This window comes from Misgurnus anguillicaudatus, chromosome 13 (genome assembly GCF_027580225.2).
Source record: "Misgurnus anguillicaudatus chromosome 13, ASM2758022v2, whole genome shotgun sequence".
Classification (NCBI taxonomy): Eukaryota; Metazoa; Chordata; class Actinopteri; order Cypriniformes; family Cobitidae; genus Misgurnus; species Misgurnus anguillicaudatus.
In genome coordinates, this window is record NC_073349.2 from 13,578,781 (window position 1) to 13,606,754 (window position 27,974).

The following is a 27,974-nucleotide window of genomic DNA, read 5'->3' on the forward strand; positions in this document are numbered from 1 at the left end:
CACAAAAGATTACATTAAATTAAGATAATATTAAAGTAAACAGGTCATATTTGATACTGTATTACACCAGTGTACACCTTATCCATGAAAAGTGAAAATTTTTTACATAATATTGCTACTAACATATTCTAGGCATCACCAATTCTTCATTTTCTCTATCGTGTTTTTCTCCTACAGTGCACTGTTTGATTTCTACCACTACTTCTACATGGTCACCAACGTGCTCTTCTACGTCAGCTCGGCCATAAACCCCATCCTCTACAACCTTGTCTCATCCAACTACCGGCAAATTTTTTTTTCCACGCTCCGCTGCTTCCTGCTGCCGTGCCGTCATAAAAAGCAGAAGCCGGTCCTGACCAGACACTCCATCAGCATCTGCAGTAACCAGACGTTCTCCTCCAATGTTATCAAAGAGACCATTTACTGATTCAGCTATCTTATCACTTCGTCCATTTTATTCAGCAAAGCCAATGGGACCGCTGAGGCGAAGAATACGTTCAGATGGACTTATTACAGGAGTTGTTATGTTTGTGCTGATGCATCACCACATGGAGATTGTGAATGTAGTGCAAGAGACGCTTACTGTGTTTGCGTGCCAAAGTGGTATCATAAAAAGAGAAGTGAACTGCTGAAATGGTGTAAATATTAAGAATGCCCACATTGTTTCTCACTCAATGTATGAAATTGTCTGTAAAATGTTACAGGCTCAACTGATTGATTCTAGATCAGTGTAAGTTGTAGTGGTGAGCTTTGGTTGGTTGAAGATCTGATCATCCACCTGTTGCTCTTGACACACAACTTTTTTGAGTCACTTACTCAGACTAGGGCTGGGCGGCATATCGAGTTTTGGATATATATCTGTATTTTTCCCAGCGAGATAAGGGATGAGGCAATACAGTATATATCAGTATGGTCTTATATGATCCTTCTTCTTTGCGATGTTACTTTCCAACCAGATCGCATGTTGTGCAGCTATATATTTTTTAACGGGTATGGAAACCATGTCTTTGAATTTAATGTTACAGTATAACATCTCATGACGCTTTAACTTGCATGTAAACAGTTGAAAATGTAGAAAATACCGAGATACGAATTGTATATCGACATTCATCCCAAAATTACAGAGATATGAGTTTTGGTCAATATCGCCCAGCCCTAACTTTTATTTGGAAGACTGCGTCTCCGGAGCTCGCATTTGATAGCATGTGACCAGGGTGGCCATTTATCTTTATGCGACACATCACTACAGTTTCGTTCTCACTTTGATTCCTTGATGACGTTTGCGACTGACAAATGCGACCTCTGGAGGATGGAGTTGATGTCGATGTTGTACCTAACTCTTACTTCTTATATTGTTTCCATCCTGCTGTAATCTAAATAATTTACAATGTTTGTGTACTGATCATAACGATAACCAGTCATGAGTGCAGAGCTAAACGGATTTAAGGGTTGTAAGCAGGGTTTTGAACCAGATTTTTTCCCCAATTGGTTCGTTCCGAAAAGAAACAGTATTTTAACGTTTCCTGTTTTTTGTTCAACCCTAAAATTGACGTTCCCGAACCAGTTAATAACGTTCCATGTCAGCTGTGGGACATACAAATAAGTAGGCTGATCATTAAACTTAAATTATTAGTCTACATATTAGTCTCTATCTTGTCATCAAACATTAAAAGGCTACATTATGTAAGCAGCATAACTGTCATTCTGACGTGCCTACATTTGTTGAGTGCACTTAAACACACGCACACACATAGACGGAGGACGAATGCCAAACGGCACTCCGGGAAGAATATGCAGTATAAACAGTCGCTCCACATAAAGTGAAAATTACGTTGTTTTTCAGTGCTTTATTCACCAAATGTATTTTAATGGACTATATTATGAGACACAGTAGCGCAACTCTTTCTAAAGTTTATACATCAAGAGTTCTGATCTTTGAAGGGCATAGGGATAATCACGTTTGATTGGAGTTGGACCGGACACATTCAACCACATGTGCGTACAGAAAGCGGCTCACTTTAGCACCTTTTTGCAGTTAAATTGTTTAAAATCACTTAAGTGTTAACATTTGCAAGCCTTTGAAACACATGCAAATGATTAACTTTCATCCTATTTAAATTTGCGTATTAATCCGCAAATCGCATGAGAGCGGAACTGTGGGTCACGATCTGTATGGATCACGGATCAACTGCGATCCGTTACCACTAATTAGTAAAAAACAAACATTTTGAGATACTTGGTAGCCTATAATATTTACCTCTTATGATTGAGCATCATAGACTTGGACTTGAGTAGGCTACTTGCTGGTGGCAAGCTTCTCATTTCTCCGATAAGTCAACGACGACTGTAAGTGAACTTCACCGAGTATTGCGCAGAAATCTTGTCAAAGAACGGAAAAAAAATAACGGTATTAACCGGTTACCATTATTTTAAATAAATGATTCTGTTCCGGAATATATATATTTTTTAAGGTTTCTGGTTTCGTTTCAGTTCCTTGCAAAGCATTAAAAGTTTCTGGTTTTCGTTTCCGTTCCGTGAACCATTTCAAAGCCTGGCTTGAAAGGGATAGAATGAAAGATTACATAATTTCCAAGTTAACCAGAATAGAAACAGTTGATTTATTCTTGAGAATAAAGCGTCGCTGTTATGTATATACAGTCTCTATATCGAACTAATTTGTAAAGCACTCCTCGTTGCCTCTTTAAGATGAATCGCTTCATTGTTTTCCTCATTCTCGTAAGTGGCTCTGGATAAAAGCATCTGCTAATGCCTAAATGTAATGTACCAACTGTGAATATGAGCACGTAGAGTATTTAGTTTTATCACTAGCACATTTAAAGTGGAGGCACTACATTGTGAAACAAGTGACTCTTGCTTGCAACACATCGAGATGTTGTCCATCACCATTCTGTCGCCTTAGCAACGGGAAGGATGGGCATAATTAATTTGCCGGTTATAATAGCTTTATTTAAACAAAGCACTGGTCTGCAATTTGCAGAGAGAGAGAGAGAGAGAGAGAGAGAGAGAGAGAGAGACTTTAGATTATAATGGCTGAATACAAGCAGCTGAGGAAAATTAAAAGCCAGCACACAGTATGGGAGAGCACTTGTCTCTGAGAAATAGTGGGCAGATCTTATGGGCATGAGATAGCTTAGCTTCACATCAAAACTCAGATCAAAGATGCATCTTGAGACAGATGAGAGGGTGAGAACATGACTGAGGATCGGTGGCAAGATGTGGGTAATGGAATTTGGTAATACAAATGGAAAGCCAAAGAAAAATGTAAAACTCTTAAGTTAGCACTGTTTTATTGCGCTTTTAATGGTAAGGATGCCGAAGATCAGGAGGCGGTCTGCTTCAGGGTGCAATGTGAAGAACTTATTAGATAAGGTCTGATAAAAACAGCTTTTGTTCAGATCCACACGAAATGCTATGTGTGGGGAACTTCGGAAAACATGGTGGATGTTCACAGTGGGGAGGATGCTGAGCACTTAAGAGGAGCTGTGTGGTGAACTATACTCAATGTTAAAAAGGGAACATGCTGTGGTATGCTGGCCAGAACTACACGGTTAGAGATAAAGAGGGCTATATAAAAAATCACCGGCTGAGGTTGTAGACCCGAGGTTGTAGACAAGACCAAAACGGTTAGGAAGGTTATAGTGTTTGTTTGATGGCTCTCAGGGGGGAGCAGAATATTTATAACCATTTTTAGCTTGTTTATTTTTGAAAATGTTTTGCTCAAAACCTTGAAATCTCAAACATGTATGACATGGTAGCAGTCATTACCCATTGTAATTACATTTTGCTGCAAAATTTTAATGTAATTGTTGTGCAGTATCTCTAAAAAATGCAGGGTATTTTTATGTCAAAAAGGGATTAACCCAACCCATTGGGTTGTAACTTAACCTATGCTGAGTTATTTTAGTTAGTTATTTTAATCCACTGTTGGGTGAAATATGTGAATCTGGACCATAAAACCAAATTGAATGTAATGAATAAACAAGCTTACCACTGATGTATGGTCTGATAGGATAGGACAATATTTGGCCGAGATATGACTATTTGAAAATCTGGAATCTGAAGGTGCGAAAAATCTAAATATTGAGAAAATCGCCTTTAAAGTTGTCCAAATGAGCAGTGTTGGGGGTAATGCATTACAAGTAACTTGCATTACGTAATAATATTACTTTTCTAATGTAACGGGTACAGTAACGCATTACTTTTTAAATGTACACATTAATATTTGAGTTACTTTTTTAAAAAAAGTAATGCGAGTTACTTTTCAAATTAATTAATTCTATTTAAAATAATAATAATGTATTAAATTAAACTGAACGTAGTCATGTAGAATTATGCACTCTATGCGTGCGAACCTGTGTGGGAACAGTTTAAGTCAGAAAGGGAGATGGCAGGACAGAGCTTGACATTTTTGCGATGGAAATATGCAATTTCTGAATGCAGAACTTCATAAAAGTCATAAAACACACCTGCAAGGCCTGAAAGAGATCAAGCCTCAGCGTAGTAACAAAAACTAACGCAAAAGTAACTTAAAAGTAATGTAAGTATTAGTTTCCATGAAAAGTAACTAAGTAACGCAATTAGTTACTTTTTTGGGGAGTAACTTAATATTGTAATGCATTACGTTTAAAAGTAACTTTCCCTAACACTGCAAATGAAGTCCTTAGCAACACATATTACTAATGATAATTTTTTTACTTATTTACAGTAGGGCATTTACAAAATATCTTCAAGGAATATGATCTTTACTTAATATTTTAATGATTTTTGGCTTAAAAAAACAATAATTTTGATACAATGTATTGTTGCTACAAATATACACACAGTGGCGGCTGGTGACTGCTCTTCCGAGGGGCACAAATTCACAGTATGTGTTCGGAGTGTCATGTGTGTTGCTTGTGTTTTCAAGGTGTGTGTTTGTTGTGTCGTGTGGACCATGTGCATCGCGTGTTTTGTCAAAATGAGTGCCTGATGAAAGAGACGCTCACATTCACAAAATACATGCAAGACACTCCCTTAACAGTAAACTCTGATTACGCATGAGACTATACAAGTATCTGGCCCTTTAGACGCGTCTGCAACAGGCACTTATTTTGACAAGACACATTATGCACACAGGATCACTCGACACGCAGAACACATATTTTGAAATTACGAACCACACGCATGACCGGCTACATGTTGTGACGAACTTCGCATCGTGTGCCGTCGAATAAAGAAGTCACCGGCCGCCACTGTATACACATGCTACTTATGACTGGTTTTGTGGTCCAGGGTCACATATAAACACATTTTCTGGGTTTATTTAACTCAATGACTGAGTTTGTCCCTTGGGTTTGACCCAAATCTGTGTTGAAAATAAACTTTTTTTCAAGTGTATGGCCAATGTAACAGTATGAAAAGTTTATAATGTGAATTTATATATTTTCTATACATGCTGTAAGTTAATACTACATGTTTCTTCAAACAACTCTCTTTAAATTATAAAGAAATGGCTTTAAAAGATATAGGAGTGTGTTAATGCAGAAAAAATAGACATTTTATGTAATAAAGCTTTAAATCCCAAAGAGACACTTTGTAACAGCATTAAAACCAACAGTAGTTAAAAAATTTCCCACACTTTAACATTACAGTATAATAGACTACAGTACAGTACAGTACAGTAAAGCCCACATGACACACCGACCACATATTTTGGCATGACGAGCCACACACCACACTCCAGTCACATATTTTGAATTTGCGCCCCTTGAAAGAGAAGTCACCGGCCACCACTGATTTACAATATACATGCCTATAAAGCCTTTATTCTCATATAGTGTCATGAATCCTCCTGTATCAGTGTTGATCAAATCTGCTTAATTTCATTCCTATGTTGATGTTTACATTTGATGTTAACTGTTGTGATGTTTCATTCAGAAAATAAAGATTATATATGTTAATATTTTCGTTGGATTTAAAGAGTATTTATGCGCTATATGTTGATGTTTTTGTTATTATTGACTAAAGACTGAAATTCAGCTTTTTAAGCATCACTTAAAAGATTAATAGTAACACTTTACAATAAGGTTGTATTTGTTAGTTTGTATTAGTTAATGCTTTAGCTAACATGTACTAACATTTATTAATTTTAGTTCATGTTAATTTTAGCATATACTAATATATTTGTAAAATCTTGATAGCTAATGTATGAGTATATGTTTTGTTAAGAACAGAATAAAATGACTGAAATTGAAAAATGAACATTTGTTGACTCACTTAATTTAGTAACACTTTACAATAAGGTTGTATTTGTTAAAGGTATAGCTCACCCAAAAATGAAAATAATGTCATTAATGACTCACCCTCATGTCGTTACAAACTCGTAAGACCTCCGTTCATCTTCAGAAACACAGTTTAAGATGTTTTATGTTTAGTCCAACGGAATACTGTCCATGTCCAGAAAGGTAATAAAAACATTATCAAAGTAGTCCATGTGACATCAGTGGGTCAGTTAGAATGTGTTGAAGCATTGGAAATACATTTGGTCCAAAAATAACAATAATTATGAATGTATTCAGCATTGTCTTCTTTTCCACGTCTGTTGTGAAGCGCATGCGCGAGACTAAAGTCACGTGACTGCAGTGACGCGGATGACGTGTTATCTGGTGCGCCCCAGCTGTGTTTTTTTTTTTTGTTTGTTTATTTGTGCACCCGGGCTTCGTTTACAGTCTGAGGGAGAGGCATGCTGTAAGTTTGAAAAAAAAAATTCAAACATGTTTGAGGATAACACGTCATCCGCGTCACTGCAGTCATGTGACTTTAGTCTCTGGTACTGCCCCAGTGACAGCTTGGGTCCAGGTTGACCATTTTTTCTGACAGTGTATGCTGGGGTATTGTTACCCAACCATGGGTTGAAACCTTCCAGAATTTGCGCTGAAACAACCCAGAATAGTTTTATTTATACCCCAACGATTGGTTATGTATATTTACCCAACCATGGGTTAAAACAATGCAACATTTTAAAAGGATGATAAACCTTCCCATGTGTATTACTAATTCAATTTCTGTCTATATAAACTTCAATTTAACAAAAAGGGCTGATGCATTATAGACACAGAAATCATAAATCATTTGCAATCAATTAAAATGTATTACAATTCACAGCACAACCACAAACACTTGAATGGCTGATGTGATTGACCTTATCAGACTGTCCTCGGGTAGTGCTTTGTCAAGAGGTTGCCTGTTGACCGTGACTGATGTGATTCCTTAGGTCTTGAATCCTAAAAACTATAGCATCATTGAAAAACAATCAGATATAATTGGTCTCTTCAATTACCTCAGAGATTCTGTTCTACAAGCTGGGGGCATCCCCATAACCTTTAATGATAACCCAAATGCCCATCTCACTAAACCGATTATTTCACTGTTCACATGATGAGAGGATTCAGGGATGCTTCTCTGAACCCAGTTTAAAAATTAAATGACTTTCTTGTTTCCACATTATGGAAGCTGAAGTCAGTCGCGTAGCTATTATGATGTTATTATTGTCCCAGGCACAGACTTTAAATATTTAAATCCAAAAATCCATCAAAAGTATTTGAAATATTAATATGCTAATTATAATTATACAACAGTTCTTTCTGGTTCTCGAATCTGATTGGCTAAGAGCTATACGATATTGTGCTGATAACGGCACTGTAACCGCTTCACCTTTCGTATTATTCCGCCACCTAGTGAATGGAGGTCCTAAGCAGGCTCATCTCTGAATGGAAAAACACAGACGCGCTGTTTGAATCACTCTCCGTGTGTCTTATTAGTTTACTAGCTCATAAATCAGTCTGTGAATCCCCAATCAGAAAAGTTATTATTCCGTCAAAGATCAGCGCTCTTGTATGTTACGTTAAAGTTAATGGGAGAAATGTCTTGTCACATCGTGTGGACGATTAACACTTGGAAAGAGGCATATAAACACTCGTTTTTTTCTGGAGCTATATCTTTTATCAGAACGCGAAAACACCGTGGAACTGCAGGTAAGCCCCGCAGCTTTTAAATGTGGACATTGATCATTTACTTTATCGTGACGTGACTATTAAAACATGTTATGAGATATCGCCACTGATATATTTATAAGCAGCATGCAAAAAACATCTCTCTGACACTTATAAAAAAACAGTTTTGTATAGTACTGACAAGAACAAAGTTTAATAATAATAATCGAGTGCTCGTATCGCGTTAAGAATAAATGAGAAAGCAATAGTAACGTTACACAAGTATAGTTTTATTAACTTTTACCTCGCGCCAAAACAATAACAACACAAAAGACACTAAATATGAATAAAAAAACAAGTACCAGTTTGATCATGACACCAAATACTGCTGATTTGATCTCATTTTGACCATCATAAACAAACAAGGCCAACATGAGAGCCAGGGTATCTCTGTCAGAGATGTAGCCCAGAGAGGGCGGTGGTCAGCGGGGCGAGTGAACACTGATGTCCGCTCATGCTTTGGTTCTCATTCGTACCGAATCTCACTAAGTAAACGTTTAAACAGGCGCTATCTTTACTAATCGACTGCAGATTTAAATATAATACAGATACATTCTCGACTGAACTAATCTTAAAACTACACTTTGTGACCAAGAAACGGTAATATAAAGAAACGGCTTTTCCGTCCATTGAGTTGTTATGAGCTTCAAAGCAGCCGAAAGTTTTACCTGTCATTCTGGCCGCCCTCAAATCCGTGGCGGAAGAAGTAGTTCTCAAACAAAGAGGCTTTTAAAATAACTCCGTTGTTGTTTTCGTTTTTCAAACGTGTGCCGTCGAACTGTTGTATAAAAGCAATATCGCTCTCGGAGTCGTGTGATATAGCTCTATATCATCACGGCTGTGATTGCCTCCGGCACTTGGCCTGCGGCCTCGTGCCTCTGGCTTATCACAGCCGTGATGATATAGAGCTATATCACACTCCTACTCGAGCGATATTGCTTAAATATGCTAATATAATCAAATTTGATAATAAATATAGCCATGTCAACATTTATTGTGCGGTTTATACAAATTAAGAAATTATGTATTCAGTAAAGATTTGAAAGACAAAGAAGTCAGAGAGGGCTAAAGAGGAAAAGAAAATTTTCTTTTTCCAATAAGAATGTGAAACATGTATGATGTTAAATATAATATAATATAATATAATATAATATAATATAATATAATATAATATAATATAATATAATATAATATAATATAATTTTTAGTTTTTAAATATATTTTATTATTATTTTTAAATTGATTTGACCAACTTAAAGGTGCATTGTGTAAAAAGAGAATGATCTTTTGACAGAAATGCAATATAATGTACATAACTATAATATCAGTGGTGTATAAAGGCCTAACAAAATAATCGTAAAAGTTTTTCTTACCTTAGAATGAGTTGTTTTTATCTACATACACCGCGGGTCCCCTGACATGAAGGTCGCCATTTTGCACCACCATGTTTCTACAGTAGCCCTAAATGGACAAACTGCTCTAAAGAGAGTGTTTTGTCACTATGTGACATAAGATGGTGACATGTTTGTCCTGTGGTGGCTACCGTAGATTCTCTAGACATTTTAAAAGGGAGGGCTGAGCTGTAGACTGAGCAGTTGAAATCTGAAATCTACACACTTGTCCTTTAATGCATTATTGTATCACATATCGTAACATTTAGCAAGTTTTCCAATTTCGTGAAGCCCTAAAATCAGACAGAGTTTTTTAAAGAGTTCATTATTGAAACATCACATAATTTAATATTCCTCATAAGAAGAACTAAACAGATGGCCGATAGACACTGTGGTTACAACCAAATATTTCTCACATTCAAAACACATTTTCTGTCAATGAACTGTTTTTAACATTGCAGTACACACTCCTCAATCTTTTTAAATCTCTTTCCCTCTTTGTGTTCATAAAGTTTTATCATCGTTTCTACTGGCGCATTTACAGAATATTTTCATTACAGTAATGACCCTCCCACAATGCCATAATTGGAAAAAATAGAAACTATCTGAAAATACATCCCAAGAACGCTGGAGTGAGTCGATTCAAAATAGTAGCCAATTGTTCACAGCTCTTAGTAGATCCCCGTCTGTGTTTAGATAGAAAACCATCATCATTGCTTTACTTTTGCATATGTGCTTAATTATGCATTCCATAAGGGCAATGAATTTGTGACTTTTTAATCTTCATGAAGCCAAGGGTGGAAATGAGCTTCTCTATAGACGGAGGCTGGAGAGATTTGCAATAACCATGCAAATTGCAAATGCTTTAATGAGTTTTCAGATGGCAAATGATAATCTGGTTTTATGTCTGATGTTTGCAAATAAATTGGGGGGGCAAGCTCTCACAAGGTTTTCGTCTTAGCCTATGGGCAAACAAGTAAACACGATGAAATGGCATAAAACAAGAATTATGTATAATGAAGGTTTATTTAATGATGTTACAATACTTATTTTTACTTTAAATCAGGAACATTTTTGAGATATTTTGGCTTTCTTTTTTACAGTGGAGGTCTATGGAGACGCGTTGTCTATCCTTTACACAGTCTGTGTTTTAGATACTAAAACAAACAGGCATTTGTTTAAAATAAATGTGACAACCCTCTGGGATAGGATTGTGTATAATGAACTTGAAATACTTTTTCTGCGCCGTAGTACGGTGGCCCTGAAGTGCAAACAATAAATAAATTACTAAACAACAACAACAAATTAAAAAACACCACAACAAATTAAAAAACACTGCAACAAATTAAAAAACAACCAGTGTTGTATAAAGTACTAGAAAGCAATACTTGAGTAAAAGTACAAGTATTGTACTAGAAAAAGACTGAAAGTTGTCTTTTAAAATATTACTCAAGTAAAAGTCTTAAAGTATCTGATATATACTGTACTTAAGTATCAAAAGTAATTTTCTGATATTTAATGTACTTAAGTATTTGAAGTAAAAGTAAAAAGTTTTTTTTTTAAAGCAAGTGGTTAGAAATTTGATTGTGAACTTTATTGTGGCTTTCTTATAGTAAAGCATATTCAGGGTTCCCATTATCTTCTTTATCTCAATCATCAAATAAAAATCTGTCTTTTCCAGCACTTTTCAGGCACAATTCTCTGAAGTTCAAAGAGCAAACAGCATATTTCTAGAGCTGACATCAAATAAAAAAGCAGAAATTTCACTTTTGTATGAACTTCAGGTAAAAATGAAAAATAAATAATAACTTATTTCTTTCAAAACATGAGCATATTTTTGAAAAAAGTGGAGTATCCCTTTAAGTTAGCTGCTCTACCAAGAAAAAGAATGCCAACTCGTTGTGTGGCAATGAAAGCACTGTGACTTTGATCAACAATGCAAGCGTACATTCACAATGTATAACATTAGCACAACATTATCCTATAGCCACTGAGTTTTGAGTTAATTAACATAAAAGGAAATCTCAAGTTTGACAAAACGTATGATGCTTTTGAAGATGTGAATACAGTCCTTAACACTTTCTTTATAACCTGCCACTGATTAACTAGCAGTTTTTAAAAAAAATATTTCTCAATCTAACATTAGCCTACCGGAGGGAATATTCGGCCGGCATTTATGCTATATGTTACCATAAACAGTTAAGCATGTTTCAGTTGAGAGTTCTCTGTGAATCAAATAAATCCATGGAAAATCAGCGGTGCAACGTTAACGTTGACGTTTATTAAACATGTGCGCCTGGCCATCACATTAGACAGATAATTATCTAATACGGCTTATGATAACTAATGTTTAATCACATTGACATTGTGGCTTTACGTAATAACTATTATTTTAAAGTACCTTGATGTGATTCTTCAGGTTGGACGGGGAGTTTTTAAATGACAAAATGTAAGTGATTTTCTGTAGGCATAAGAGGCACTTTATTCGTTAATCGGGAATCTTTAATTCCAATGTACAAAAACATTTCTTACAAATACGGCCACAGATGTATAACGTTAGCTTTCTCACCCTGTTCATTGTCGGGGTGGTCGATTACGATAACGGGAGGTCCTCCAGTAGGTGCTTTCATTGCAGTTACAGTTGTGCTTCCTCATCCTTTGGCAACACTACGCTAAAATAGAGTGTGCGTGAAATAGAGTGTGCGGAGCATGCGTAAATCAATCTAGAAGCACTGATTCGCCAAAACCTCCTTTTTTGAGGTCGCACACATTTCTTGATTTTATTTTGTAGTAACGAGTAACGAATATGCTTAGTGGAAATATATTGGAGTAAAAGTATACATTTTATCTAGAAAATGTAGTGGAGTAAAAGTGAAAGTTGACATAAATTTAAATAGCGAAGTAAAGTACAGATACGTGAAATTTCTACTTAAGTACAGTAACGAAGTATTTTTACTTATTACAACACTGAAAACAACAACAAATTAAAAAAACACTACAGCAAATTAAAAACCACTACAGCAAATTAAAAAACAAATACAAAATAAAAAACAGAACAGCAAGTTAAAAAAAACACTACAGCAAATTAAAAAACACAATTACAAATTAAAAAACACTACAACAAATTAAAAACACAACTACAAATTAAAAAACACTACAACAAAATAAAAACCATAACAAAATAAAAAACACAACAGCAAGTTAAAAAACACTGCAACAAATTAAAAAACACTACAACAAAATAAAAAACCATAACAAAGTAAAAAACACAACAGCAAGTTAAAAAAACACTACAACAAATTAAAAACACAACTACAAATTAAAAAACACTACAACAAAATAAAAAACCATAACAAAATAAAAAACACAACAGCAAGTTAAAAAAACACTACAACAAATTAAAAAACACTACAACAAAATGCCATCCCCGAACTTTTGCAGCGGCTGTGGCAAAAGGCTTAAAGAAATATCTACCATCGGAGACACCCAACAACCTTCGAGTAAGTTAATAAGAATAGTGTAATGCTTATGTTGCTTGTGGATGTAACGTTAGCTTACTACTATCGTTAGCGGTTTCCAGACCGTACCTTTAGCCAGCCCCAGCAGCTGCTACATTTGGGTCATCTGTAACATTCATGTTTGAAAAAATGCGCTACAGGAAGAATAACTTCCGGTTCAAAAGCCGAACTGCAGTGTCGTCCAATCAGCGATGTCTCATGTTGCTCTCTGGTACCTACCTCTTCCGGTAGGTTAATGTAGTTGTGTTTTTTAATTTGTAGTTGTGTTTTTAATTTGTTGTTGTGTTTTTTAATTTGTAGTTGTGTTTTTTAATTTGTTGTAGTGTTTTTTATTTTGTAGTTGTTTTTTATTTTGTTATAGTGTTTTTTATTTTGTTGTAGTGTTTTTTTTAACTTGCTGTTGTGTTTTTTATTTTGTTATGGTTTTTATTTTGTTGTAGTGTTTTTTAATTTGTAGTTGTGTTTTTAATTTGTTGTAGTGTTTTTTTTAATTTGTAGTTGTGTTTTAATTTGTTGCAATGTTTTTTAATTTGTTGTGGTGTTTTTTAATTTGTTGTTGTTTAGTAATTTGTTGTTGTGGTTTGCACTTCAGGGCCACTGTATTATAGCTTCAGAAAAGGTAACTTTAAAAAAAATCTTGGTATTTTGGACATGTGCTTTTCGAACTTTAAAGCACAATCTCTTCCTGAGCCTCAATTCCCTTAGGATTTTGATGGCTGACTGCAAACTCTCCACAACTGGAATCCCCAAAGATAAAATAAGAAAAAAACGAAAAAGAAAATGAAAAAATGACATAAGAAATGAAAAGTGACAAAAAGGCAAGCGAATATATCAAATCCCTTGGGGAAACCCATGTGTACGCAAGTTTCCAACAGACAGTGCTTGAAACTATCTGATGCCGTTATTGCTGCAAGTAATGTGTAAATAAGTCTTTGCATTGCACATGTTGGCCAGTTTATTGTGTCTGTTTGTGTATGTATGTATTTGTGTATGTGTTCACGCATCTCTTCCTTGCAGGATACACGAAAGATGCAAGGAAGCAATCATTCAGATCAATATGTTCTTAGCTCCTCACCTGCATTGCAATACAACAGCGCCGACTCACATACTTAATATTTTTACACAAACCATCCATGCTATGATAAAGAAAATGATTTTCTAGTCTTATCCCATATGAATTTTTCTTTTTAAATCATTAATGTCATCATCCAACATCATAATCGGGTTAATGAACGGTGCATGAAACATTGACCTGATGACTGAACCTACAATCTAATAATTGTCTAATTTCATCCTTTCTTGATCAAGTATAGTAATTATGCAAATAACAAAAAATTCTATCTTCTGAAGCACTGAACTATATGCTACATTTATATAGTTTGTCTCATTGTCTGAAGTATTTAGTAATCATCACAGTCATCTGTTTCATAATGCAATAAGCAGCACAGTCTCACATCTTGTTTGCACATTTGTTACCTCTGCACTGATTATGCATCCGTTTCAATGCACCCAAACAACTCTTTGATTAAAATAACTAGGATTAGTAACAGATCACTGGTACACTTGTGGCCCGCTGTTGCAATTTTTCAGCATCATCCGAATTCAGGGGGTTACTGACAAACACGAAGTGACATTTGCACAGGCAGGCCCACCACTCGAAAGTGACATTTTCAATTTTAGAAACAATAGACATGAATTGCATGAAGCCACTAAGAGCAGAATAATTTAAAGTTAAAGAGAGATAAATAGAGTAAAATGTACTGAACAAGTTGTATAAAGCTTTTTGGAGCTTGTCAGTCTGTGGTCACTATGCATTTAGTTTATTCTTCGTGAAAAGGAACAAAAAGAATGTGAAAAAATAATGACTGCCATTAAAGCGATATGGACAAAGAGATGCTCTATGAATTGAATAGACTTGAATGTGTGCTCAACTTGATAATGTTCAGTCATCTATAGCAGTGTAATGTGAATTATGGCTCATTAAGGAGGTTAATAGTGAGGTCACAGTGAGAGCTGCCAGGGCAGGGAAATGACATAGCCTTATCATAATGCTTTACTGCTTAAGGTCCTCCTATTTTTTCTATTGTGTTTATTCATATGTGTGTACGACATTAATCCATAACAACAACATAAGGAAAGCTATAACATAACCATTTCATCATAACGTTCCAACGTTGAACAGAAAAGGACAAGATGTTTTCTCTATCCAGCTGTTGTATGAGTAGCAGGAAAATGTGTTATTTTTTGTCTTTGAAGAAAAGAGCACTGTATGTTGATTTATGAGTGTTTAAAGCTCCAATAAAAAGAAAGAACAGTGTTTAAGAGAGCAATAATTTTCAGAAAAGACATCGTAAATCCTTTGTCTCCAAAAGAATATAAATAAGGAATGCATTCATACAAATGAATGCATGTTCCCTTCAAAGCTTCACAGCACTGTGACTGTGACACATCGTCTATAATAAAATGCTGATAGACTACACAGAGAAAGAATTGAGCAACTGATAACAATTTTGTCCAGTTTTGATTATTTTTTGCATTTAGTTGTACATACAGGCCTACAATAACTACAGACTTTATACATACTACAGACTTTATATATACTACGGCTATGACTAACCCACTTCTGGCCAAAATAAACTTTGGTAACATGTCATTTTTGCCAAAATAACTTGCAAGATGTTTAATATTCCACCAAGTAAGTCTACTGTGAGTACAAGGTGGTTTTATTTACAGCGGGGAAAATAAGTATTTAACACATGAGCATTTTGATCAGTAAGGAGATTTCTAAGTGGGCTATTGACACAAAATGTCCACCAGATGTAGCTATCAAGCCAAATATTGAATTCATACAAAGAAATCAGAACATTTAAGTATACAAGTTGAGTCATAATAAATAAAGTGAAATGACACAGGGAATAAGTATTGAACACACTTTATTTAAAGGAATACCAGGCAAGTCCGAGTATTATTTCTCTACGAGCTCCCCCTAGTGTCTGGACAGCATACGCCATTCCGTTAAAAACATAAGACATGCAATCGTAGTTTCATTCTTACCTTAAAATGTAACTGTTGCTTTTCTATAATAATAATAATAATCCTCTATGACGTATGCGGTCGACAAATATGACTTCCGGAAGACGCATCCGAAACCCGCGTCCGGGAAGAATGGCACGTATGGTCACCCTAATATATTAGGTCTGAAGCTCTTTTTCTTTTCTTGGAATCTTCAGTCAAGGGTTTTCGTTGCTTCTTCCCGGGCTCTGCCATTTGCAACAATCGCTAGCCGTGTTTCGCTCACCTGCCAATATTTGAGACTTTGCGAGACTGAAGGACATCAGGTCGGATACAGCGAACTTGCAAGTGGGGTATTCTTCCTACAAACGGTAGGGGCGGGCGAGAGAGTCTTCATTCGTCCGGTAATAACTGCCTTGTGTCCCTTTATTACTTTGTAGAAAAGCCTTTGTTGGTGATTACAGCTTTTAGATGCCTCTTGTATGGAGAGACTGGTCGTCTGCATTGCTCAGGAGTGATTCTGGACCATTCTTCCACACAAATGGTCTTTAAATATTGAAGGTTCCTTGGGCCTCTTTTATGAACTTTGATTTTCAGTTCTCTCACTGGGCCATTCAAGCAACTTGATTTTCTTTTCTTTTTTTAAACCACTTCATAGTTTTGGCTATTAGATGTCTTTTAAATGCAAAATTGCTTGCTGGACAATCAAGACATTAAGGAATCACACTGTTCTTCGGATTCAAGCTTACAGCAAAACAACTCCACTTTCAATTATCTATTTATTTTATGGACATTTCTGTTAATCCTAAAACACAATGCAATGCAGCACAGTCTACAATACAGGTGTAAAATACAGCTGTAATAAATAAATACGGGACATTCTTTCATATTAAACAATACAATGTAGATTTGTTTTGCAGTGTAGAGCCTTTAGATTGATGAATGTGCCTAATTACTGTAAAGCATATTCCTGAGTAATGCTCATCCATAACAGTGTTCCACCAGAGTATCATGTTAAGGTCAGTCCTCTAATTGGATCTGAAAAAATCCTTGCTTTAACCAAGTGCATGAGTAAGCTAGAATCAATACGCAGAGCCTAAAATGGAAACTAACATTAGTGTTGTGACGAGGAGTAAAGCTGCAGTGTGTCCGCGTGCGTGCGTGTGTGTGTGTGTTAAAGCAGAATACATACTTTTCTTTTTACAGAAAAATTTCCTTTTGCAGATTTGTTATTGAATTCAGTTACTCATTTATCTCTCATCATACCAGAGGTGGGACAAAGTCATTGTTATGCAAGTCACAAGTAAGTCTCAAGTCTTTGCTTTCAAGTCCCGAGTCAAGTCGAGTCAAAGACGAGGCAAGTCCTGAGTCGAGTCACAAGTCAAAGCCAACAAGTCTCAAGTCGAGTCCAAAGTCCTACCATTTTACTTTCGAGTCATTTCAAGTCCTCTTACCACAGAAATAAAATGCGTGCTGTGTACAGGTGGAGGGAGGCCCCTATACTGCATTGCATTTGCAAAATATCAAATTGGCCAAAAGTCTGTCAGTCATTTGTGCGCGATAGAGACAGAGCGCAGCGCGTCACAACCTGAAAACCACGCCCACCGGGGGGGAAAGCAATCCAACAGTCTCCATTGACTTTGTATTGCAAAAGGCCGCCTCCTTGTCATTTCTGGCTTATAACAAAAAACTGAATAATGCCTAAAAGCTGCTTTGTGACAATATGTACAGCTAACAAGCCAAAGAACCCAGAAATAAGTTTTTATAAGCTGTCGAGCCGTAAAACCCAGTCTTTAAGGAGAATAAAGTGGATCGCCGATTACGTTTCCCCCTATTGGACGCAGTTTTACTAATATGAGTACTATGAAAAGTTGCCTGTTTCCATTTCTGTGTCTAAACGCTCGTTTTTTGAAGTCGACAGCTTATAAAAAATTATTTATTTATTTTTTTGGCGTGTTAGATGTACACCTTGTCACACAGCAGCTTTTAGGTATTATTCTGTTTTTAAGTTTAATCTGTAAATAAGTTTTTATAAGCTGTCGACCCCAAAAAACGAACGACTAAAGTCACAAAAATGGACACAGGCAACCCCCCACAGCACCTCTACTAGCAGAACTGCGTCCACTAGGGGGAAACGCAGTCGGCGACCCACTTTATTCTCCTTAAAGGCTGGGTTTTACGGCTCGACAGCTTATAAAAACTTATTTCTGGGTTCTTTGGATTGTTAGCTGTACATATTGTCACACAGCAGCTTTTAGGCATTATTCAGTTTTTTGTTATAAGCCAGAAATGACAAGGAGGCGGCTTCTCGCAATACAAACTCAATGGAGACGGTTGGATTGATTTCCCCCCCGGTGGGCGTGGTTTTCAAATTTGCATAACGGCGCTCTGTCTCTATAGGGACGCAGAATGATGCCACCATGGCTGAAAACTCGCTCCACTGGAGAACTAGAAGCAGGCACTGCCAAGACTCGGATGGCTACTTGAAAGAGTGAAGGAAGGGGTCTATGGGGCGGTTTCCCGGACCAGGATTAGCTTAATCCAGGACTAAGCCTTAGTTAAATTAGGAAATATAACTAGTTTTAACAAACATGCCTTACTAAAAACATTACTTGTGTGCATTTTGAGGTAAAACAAAGGGTATTGATGTATTTTAAGATATGTCAGTGCAAGTTGTTTTCAGTTTGGAGAGCTCTTAAAAGTGTTTAAGTCTAGGACTAGTCTAATCCCTGTCCGGGAAACCGCCCCTTACTGTTCAGTGCCCAGAACAAAAGGGCATACTGTCCTTCTGCCATGTCAATGTAGTGACTTAGCTGCAGTGGTGTAGTCTAGATTTTTGTTTTCCCTTTGACCCTTATGCTCACTCGTCCCAGCGCGACACCCCATATGCACCACCACACTCACAGATGCATACAGTATAGATATTCATGTAACTGACAGCATTCTGAAAGTTTACTCATAAACACATAAACTGAATGTGTATGAACATGTCAGTTTATTATAAGAAAAAAAAAGACTTTAAAGGAACACGCCCAGATTTTGGGAATTTAGCTTATTCACCATATCCCCCAGAGTTAGATAAGTCCATACATACCTTTCTCATCTCCGTGCGTGCTGTAACTCTGTCTAACGCAGCCACCGCCAGCCCAGCTCAGCACAAAGACCGGAAGCGAATAGCCCCAGCCAGCACACTGCTCCCAAAAAGCGACAAAACAACACGAACATTTTCCTATTTATGTGTTGTGATTTGTATAGTCACACCGTGTACAAATAACAAGATCATATGAGACACAGCCATCTTTTAACAGTATACATACTGGGAACTATATTCTCAGAAGGCAAAGCACTGGTGAAGAGCAGAGAGTTCGGTCAGAGTTGTGAAAATCACTCTGCCCATGTAGTAGTGCTTCGTCTTCTGAGAATATAGCTCCCAGAATGCACACCGCCAAAAGATCGCTGTGTCCCATATGACCCCGCCATTTGTACACGATGTGACCACACAAATCAAACACATAAATAGGAAAATGATCGCGCCACTTTGTCACTCATTGGGAGCAGCATGCCAGCTGGACCCATTCACCTCCAGCCTCCGTGCCAAGATAAGCCAGCGGGGGATGCATCAGACAGAGTTACAGCCCGCACGGAGATGAGAAAGGTATGTATGGACTTATCTAACTCTGGGGGACATGGTGAATAAGCTAAATTCCCAAAATCTGGGCGTGTTCCTTTAACAGTCAATGGCATTTACAGCTGGGGAAACTGGACTGATTTTTAGATTAGTTTAGTGTTGATTAACATCTAACTCAGGGCCAAAAGCTACTCAACTGTTAATTAAAATTAAATAAACTGTTTACAATCTTCAAACCGTGGCTAACACGTGCATTGAAGGAGAAAAAAATCCACTCTTTCAATAGCTATTATCTGACAACTATTGATAACATTACCATGTGTAATTTAATGGTGTAAATGTTTTTATTTAATACACATTTAAGATGACCATGAATTAACTCTAATTTGCATAGTTGATATAAAAAGCTTATTTGCATATAATACAAGCATTGTCTAAAAATGAAAATAGGCTTTTACTTAATTATTGTTACAAGATTATCATATTGCCTAATATTAGACACCCAAACCAACAGAAGTTTAAGATCATATACATCTTGAACGTAACAGTTAGATATATAAATTAACACAGAGAAGGAAAGTTTAACACTATGAAGCACAAGCAAACTTGCTGAAGGCAGCTAAAAACCATCAGGATATAATCACGGGTTTATTTTATTGCATTTGGAGCCTTACCTCCAGATAAAGTAATAAACTGACTGATGATTTAAATGTTGTTTACTCACATGTGCGTTGTTAACTCTCCGGATTTTATGTTGCAGCACTCGTTCACTTCAAATGGATTGTTTGTTTACAGTGTCGCGTGAGCAGCTACACTGCAGGTTTGACGTCATTTGGCGCTAAGCAGACCTCTTGGTGATGTCAAAGTACCGCGAGAGTGATTCAAAGCAGATTTCTCCATGTGATAACTGGAATCACTCTCGCGGTACTTTGCTGTCACTCGCCTGTGGCGCCACATCGGTCTGCTCCCCAGTCACTTAATATGCCTATCGGATCGCGCGCGCAGTCCGACATGAAGTCAAACACACCAAATATATAGCCTAATATGTATATGCATTTCAACCCGCTAAAGTAGCAAGTAGCATGCTAATGGTCAGTGCTTCACATCTAAATTATGAGTAAAAGTTTGAAATGTCACAAAACCATGCTGTTACGCATCCTCGCGCTATTTTTAGTGGATATACGGAAATCCTTGACAATTCCTAGTGGGTATACGTAGACTACACCACTGCTGAGCTGTACTGCTGGTACGGTCCCAACATCCAAACAAAGGTGGGGCTACAGTGATTGGCTGTCGTGCAGGCAGCGCGCGTGCTCTCTGCATGCAGGTTGTGCACATTTTTTCACATATGCAGATACACTGAGAGCGGCGCGGCCGTCTGAATTTTTTTTCCCAGGTTTTCGTGTGAAGTAGCAAGTCTTCTCGAGTCATAAGGCGCAAGTCCAAGTGAAGTCACGAGTCATTGATGTTCAAGTCCAAGTCGAGTTGCAAGTCTTTGTACATTTTGTCAAGTCGAGTCTGAAGTCATCAAATTCATGACTCGAGTCTGACTCGAGTCCAAGTCACATGACTCGAGTCCACACCTCTGCATCATACTGCAGTCAATTTCTGCCTGCATAATCACAATAGCAAATTTCATAATAAGCAATCCTGTCTCTACTCAACTCTACCCTTGGCCTAAATACCAAATCTGATTTGATGATCGGCAGACATGAATATTTATATAGACAATAATACTGGAAATAAAATGTATTTATTTCACTATGTGACAACAAAGAAATGTTATAAACTGTACATATATAAGATACAAATACACAAACACATTTACTGTATCTACTGTATCAATCTTTATTAACAGTAACTAAGATGCCAATAAATGTAAGAATTGCTTTCTGCATTGTTGCTTAAAGGGACACTCCCCTTTTTTTGAAAATATGCTTATTCCAGCTCTCCTAGGGATAATCATTTGATTTTTATTGTTTTGGAATCCATTCAGCCGATCTCTGGGTCTAGCTGTATAGCATAGCTTAGCACAATTCATTGAATCTGATTAGATCATTAGCATCACGCTCAATAATAGATATTTTTCCTATTTAAAACTTGTCCCCTGCAATTGAAAGTAACCAGAGGGACTGTTTTCGGTGCAATTTTCCATGGTACGGCAGCAAACGTGGCTTTGTCTGTAAAATTAATGAAGTATCTAATTACAAGATTAAAATGCATGCAAGTTTAATTTCAATCATTGATTTCACATTGATTTCAATTTTCGACATGACCTTATTCAGTCAAAGGTGCAATTTGTAAGATATTTGCAGTAAAATATCCAAAAACCCCTAGGCCAGTGTTATATATTTTGTCCAACTGATTAGTATCAATATCTGTAATGTTTTCAACTACTTGTAAATCGTGAGAAAATTGCCATTCAAAACATGACACGGGGCAGTGCAGTCTCCTTTCAATGACGTTAATATCCACGTGATCCTTTGTTACCGCCTTTACTGTCGTAAAAAGCACATGACAACAGTGTCGTGTAGAAATGCGGAACTATGCGTTATCGCCTTTCGGGCTGCACGCTTGTTTATGGACTATGATTACTCTTTATCGTCTGCCGCTGGTTGTGTCAGCAAAGACAGCTCCCGTAAGTGTACGGGCCAACCAAACGACCCAAGAAGAGTTTGGAACAAGATGAGAAAAAGAATGAGGATCAATATTGTTATCTGGGTGGAGAGAGCTTCACGACATCATTTAACTAGACAGAGATGCTGATCTTGCTTGTGTTGTACGCGACGGGTGAGTTGTTTTGATTCGTAACTCTTTAAAAATCGTATGCTATTATATCGATCACAAGATTAGTGTGTAGATTGTAATCATTGCGTCTGCCCGCGGACGATATAATGCACATCAAGTATTGTACAGCAAAAAGTAAAGTTTGGTACTGTACAGTCTATCATAATTTTACATCATAACCTCACAATAAGATTTGTACTGTCAATACATTATGTGAAAAATCATTTTAGATTGTAAATTTGAACACTTAATTCTGTGCTGTGTTAACACACGAATTTGGACTCATACTGTAACATCTATGACTAACTATTTCGTTTTGAACATCAAATATAAGATTTTATATTGAAATAAAACGATGTCATCAAACGCAACATTTATAAGACTTAATTACCTTATCCGTCAACGTGATTTCTCGTTCGCGTTAATGGCCATCAGCGGTTGAGTTAAAGACTCTAAATCCCATAATTCCACGCTGCTTCAGAGCGTCATTAATCAACGTCATTTGTTGATATTGCCGTTTTGGCGCCATCTAGTGGCGAATTTTACATATTCCATCTTTAAAGCTCACGTAACACACGCTGTTTCTGCATTTCTGATGTTAATCTGGAGTATCTATAGAGTAGTATGATATCCTTTATATCTCCGAAGAGTCTTTTGTTTAATCAGATTTATAAAAGAAAGATTAGCTTTACCAAATCTTTCCGATAACGTACGAAAAAATGAAGGAGGAGGAGTTACTACTGCGGGTGGAGCAAGTACGAGTCATGCAACACTATACAAAAGACTTATGATTCACTACATGTTCGTGTCATTTATTTAATATGCACGAGTCTATTTCCAACATAACACAAAAGTCTTACTTACCGCATGCAACTTGTGACCCGGTTGGGAAAATCGAGCGCATCAAACACACATGCAAAACTCTGCTGCTACCCTGGATAATAAACTATATCCATTGTTTTCATAAGACTGACTTTCTTCTCTTTAAACCTGGAATACACTGCACAATTTTTGTCCTCTTATAAGATCATTACCTTATCACACTGTGTGACATGTATCGTTTAAACTCGGGTACGAGAGGCATGTAGACTGTATGATGATGACACGGAAGCTTCGGCGGCTGCGTCACACGTTGCGCAACGTCACCAGCATGCGCTCGTGGTAAACAAATACCGGCGCGCAGGTCGTAGCAGCAAACACACTGTGCGGTGATCATGCCGAATTTCTGACACTGCCAGAAAACTGTCATAGGCTATCTTTGGACGCAAGACCGGGAAAACGGCCGTCTTTGAACCTCTCTCACTGAACGACATAGGACCACCGATGGAGAGCCACGATCACAGAAATCGCGACGATAGTTTCACGATGCCAATCTTTCGTCTGGGACAGCCAATTATCGTGCAGTGTATCCCGGGCTTTACATCCAAAAACACACTTCTTCTTTTGTGCCATTGTTGACTTTTGAAATTAAACAAAGTTGTGTCGCGTGATAAGATGTTTGCAAGTGCTAGCGTCTCCCGCTGATTGACGGGTGGGCGGGGTTTTCCGGGGGAAGTGCCCATATAAAGAAGTGAGACGTATAGAAAACCCCTGAAATGTCAGTTGGAACTGTAATTGAAAAAAACTTTCCGAAAGGTACAGAAATCCTCTGTAACACGCCCAAATGCTTTTTAGACACTTTGCCTACGTTTAGCATGAGGAAACAACTCTATAACTGTGTTAATAAGTCAGAATGCTTGAAATACCATTAAACCACCCCTTTATAGATATCAAAGTTATATGTTCACAGAAAAGATCAGTAAAAATAAAATAAATAAATAACAAAAAATGACTGACTTTTTTCCAATTAAACTTGTTATTCTATCTGTGGGACACTGAAGGAGAGTTTTCAAAGAATCCTGTATTCATACTGAGTTTTAGGCTTTATTTTACACATTCATGTGTACATTTAATACTTAAATGGGTCCTCGTTTAAGCTAAACAGATTGTTAGACCCGTACAGTGGAAGTAACTGAAGGACTTAAACTCAGCCGTTCACTGCAGTCCAAGAAAAGTGATTTCTGTTACGGTGTGTACACAGCATAAAACACTGTTGGTTTTGGGATTTGATCGTTTCCGTGTGCAAACATGAACATATACACTGAAGGATATGTAAACCAGGAAAAGAATGGTGCTCTTATGTACAAAGTCAGGGCTATAACACACTACAATCAAAAATCTTAGTGCAAGTTTAATCTATATGTAAAGTACCCTGTGTGCTCTTTGTTTTTATTTCTCTGCATTAACTCTTCATAGTAAATGAATGATTACAGTGAGACTCAGTTAAGCTGTGTATTTTTCCTCTCACGGGTGAAGACGGCATCATTAGGGCAAATGTGATTGTGTTAAGAGTACTTGACCAGAAGAGTACAGCAGGGCTAATCTGTAAACACGCTAATGGAGTTATTATCTTCAAGAGGACGTCGCATTTATCCTTCACTGAGATCTTTGGATAAAGACCAACTCGGTTTTGGCTTCAAATAATCTTTCTCTTTGCATTTGTATTTTCAGTGACATCTACAGCAAACAATGTGACAAATGTAACCACCCCGTGTATACAGTATTAAAATTTTTTGTGAGCCTGCTGTTATAGTAGCATGTACAAATGTAACAGGCATTGAATACAAGAAATCAAAAAAAAGGGTTAATTTTACAAACAACTTTTAGATTATCTTAAGTCATAGTCTTTTGACTAAAATGCAATGTAGTTTTATTTATATTTTAGTCATTTGCATTGACGATCAAGGCATTTTTATGTATCAGACTGATGCGTTTTTTCACTACTTTTGTTTTAGTATTAGTATATTTTCAGTCAACTAAATCTTAAAATTATCTGTTGAAAATGATTTTTCATTGAAATTAACACTGAATAAAACTAATTGTGAACAGTCCATACACCTTACAGTAACTGTTACTACGTTAAATAGCAGGGTGTGAGTACAAAAGCTGTTTCGCAGTCTGCTAGTCATAATTGGACGCTTGAATACTGTTTGCCAGATGCTAGGGATGCAGAGTCTGTGATAGGGATAGCTGGAGTCCTTAAGGATTGAACTAGGCTTTCAATGCAATTAATTGAGAATATATCCAGGCTGTTTGGCAACCCAGAACCATGGCAGAATCTGCAGCAATTTGTGCTTTGCAGTCAAGCATCTGGTGTATGAGGCTGTAGTAAAACCAGTTGTTGAATTTAGCCAAAGAGATTAGATGACCTGCCAAGCCTTCCTGATCTTTGAGGTTAGAAACTAAAAAGTCAAGAAGCAAGGTTGACGTGACCTGTGAAACCTTACATGTTAACAACCACTGTCCATCTCCAATCACACTGATGGTGTTCAGGCCACTAAAAAAGAGGTTCCCTGTGTTAAAATGAGGCATATTAAGATCTGAAGTAATGACTCATGTGAGTGCAACAGAGTGGTAGTTACTAAAACAAAAACCAAGCACCAAACAAGGGTTGGATTTTACGATGCAGAAGGCAATTGTGAACCGAACAGAGGAAATATGCGATGTATCCATGAAGACATCTGGCAGCTGTTTGGCACATGTCTTTAGAATAAATGTCTGATTAGGCTGGGCATTCATGTTGGGCTTTATATTCGGGTAATTCATCTGACGCCCTCGCAATGTTCGCCTGCTGCAAAACATGTTGTGAGAAACTTCCACAGCTGGCAATAAGGATGTTTATTTCCTGTCAATATCAAAGTGAGAGATGACGACACTGAGATACAGCCATTTACCTCAACAGAACACTTAACAATGGTAATCTTTAGCAGCATTACTTTCAATTTGATGCTTTTTATTAGTTTTGATCTTTAAAAATAAATTAAAAGCAAATAGCAAATGTCTATTTTGTTGCCTCAGGTCTTAAGAAAACAAATTATAATCTGAAAAAATTATTGAAATTTAAAGATATTAAAAATCAAATTTGCCTTGATCTATTGATATATAACAGGTATTGGTATCATTTATACATTTTGCAAGTTTCACAGCCTTCCTCATTTGCAAGGTAAGAGACAGAAAAGTCAAGAAGCAAGGTTGATGTGACCCCTGACGTTAACAACCATGTATAAATCCCTGTCCATCTCCAATCACATTATAAGTACATCTCAGGGAACATAATAAAAAAACATGTCATGACCCATTTAAAGGTGCCAAAGAATGCATTGACATCATATTATAAATTGTTTTCTCATATCTACATAAAAGCTATGTGACTTTATTAATTGCAAAAATGATCCGGAAATGGTTTTACATGTCCATTTACAATCTTAGGATTTGTCTCCAGAATCAAATGTTATTATCTTATTTGGAAGGGTCATGAATAATAATGTTGAGCTCTGCTCAGGAAACAATTGTGTTTGAGGCATGATATATGTCTTATTATTCATCTATAGGTAAATAAAATTTTACATTCTGTGGCACCTTTACAGTAAGTGCTATAGCACCGTAGTGAAATCTGTTTTGACATGATTTTAAAAATGATTTCATCAAAAAATGAGAAAACCCATTAGAAACCCAAGACTGAGTTTAAATGTAATCCCAAACAGATACCAGAAAGAGAGACCTGCGTATTTAACTGATAAAACTGAAAGAGGAAATGAAAATGAAGACTCCCCTCATGCAAGGTGGAGAAATATGAGTAGAGATGAGACTCTCTCAGCCTGAGGAGGATTTTGTTCACACTGGTTGTTTTGACACTCCTACATTAATATTTTCTCAAGCCAACTTATTTGTTTTCCTATACACAGCTGAATAGCTGCTGAAATATATCATTTTCATCTCTCTCCCACCAGACAAGAGCAGCTATTTATTAAAGCCATAATCAGCTATCTCTATATAAGTTCAACACTAGAGAATAGGATTAGAAAACATACATAGGATCAGCATAAAACCAGAAAATATAATAGAGGACAATTCAACATATCTATGATACAGTATCAGTAGCCAAAAAACCTAACCAGTATATTTGCACCATGCACCATTGTATAAACCACGCCAATATTTATCAATATATTGAATAAATGTTATCTGAGCAATAATATATCTGCCACGTTTGTTCTGACTAAATATTTAAGCACAAAAACATTTTCAAAAGAAAAATTATAGACTGCAGCTTTAAAGCATAATGAAAACAGTGATGTATTTTATGACAAATGTTAAAATGCGCAAGTGACAAATATCGGTATCTACCAGTAGTTGTTTGTTAAACTCGTATCAATAAAAAAATGAAAAATAGCATACACGGTACTTTGTATTTCAAGGATAAGGTTATGGCAGATGGAGGTGCTAGTAAGTATCAAGTCAGGTGAGAGACAACAAGAGGTCATGGAGTTGAGTTTTATGATTTAAAGATGAGTATTAAAAGAGGAATCCAGGAAATTTATCTTATCCTCCAGAGACACAGAATACACTCGTTTTGACAAAGCTTGTGGACAATTCCAATAATTCTTAAAGCTGCAGCGTGCCAAATATAATTACTGTTTACGAAGAAAATGACAGCAGTTCAGTCATTTTTCCTTTCAGAAATTCTCCAGCAGAGACTTGTGCTTTG

The 27,974-nt window shown here is 36.7% G+C and overlaps 1 protein-coding gene across 1 annotated transcript in view; it reads left to right on the top strand.

Moving 5' to 3' along the window:
• ntsr1 (neurotensin receptor 1 (high affinity)) overlaps positions 1–4,685 on the top strand; it is a 49,901-nt gene extending 45,216 nt beyond the window's left edge. Inside the window, exon 4 of the mRNA XM_055188270.2 lies at positions 178–4,685. Within this exon, the coding sequence (XP_055044245.1) occupies positions 178–427 (250 nt within the window). The 3' untranslated portion in view covers positions 428–4,685. The remainder of the gene's footprint in view (positions 1–177) is intronic.
• The last annotated feature ends 23,289 nt before the right edge of the window (positions 4,686–27,974 follow it).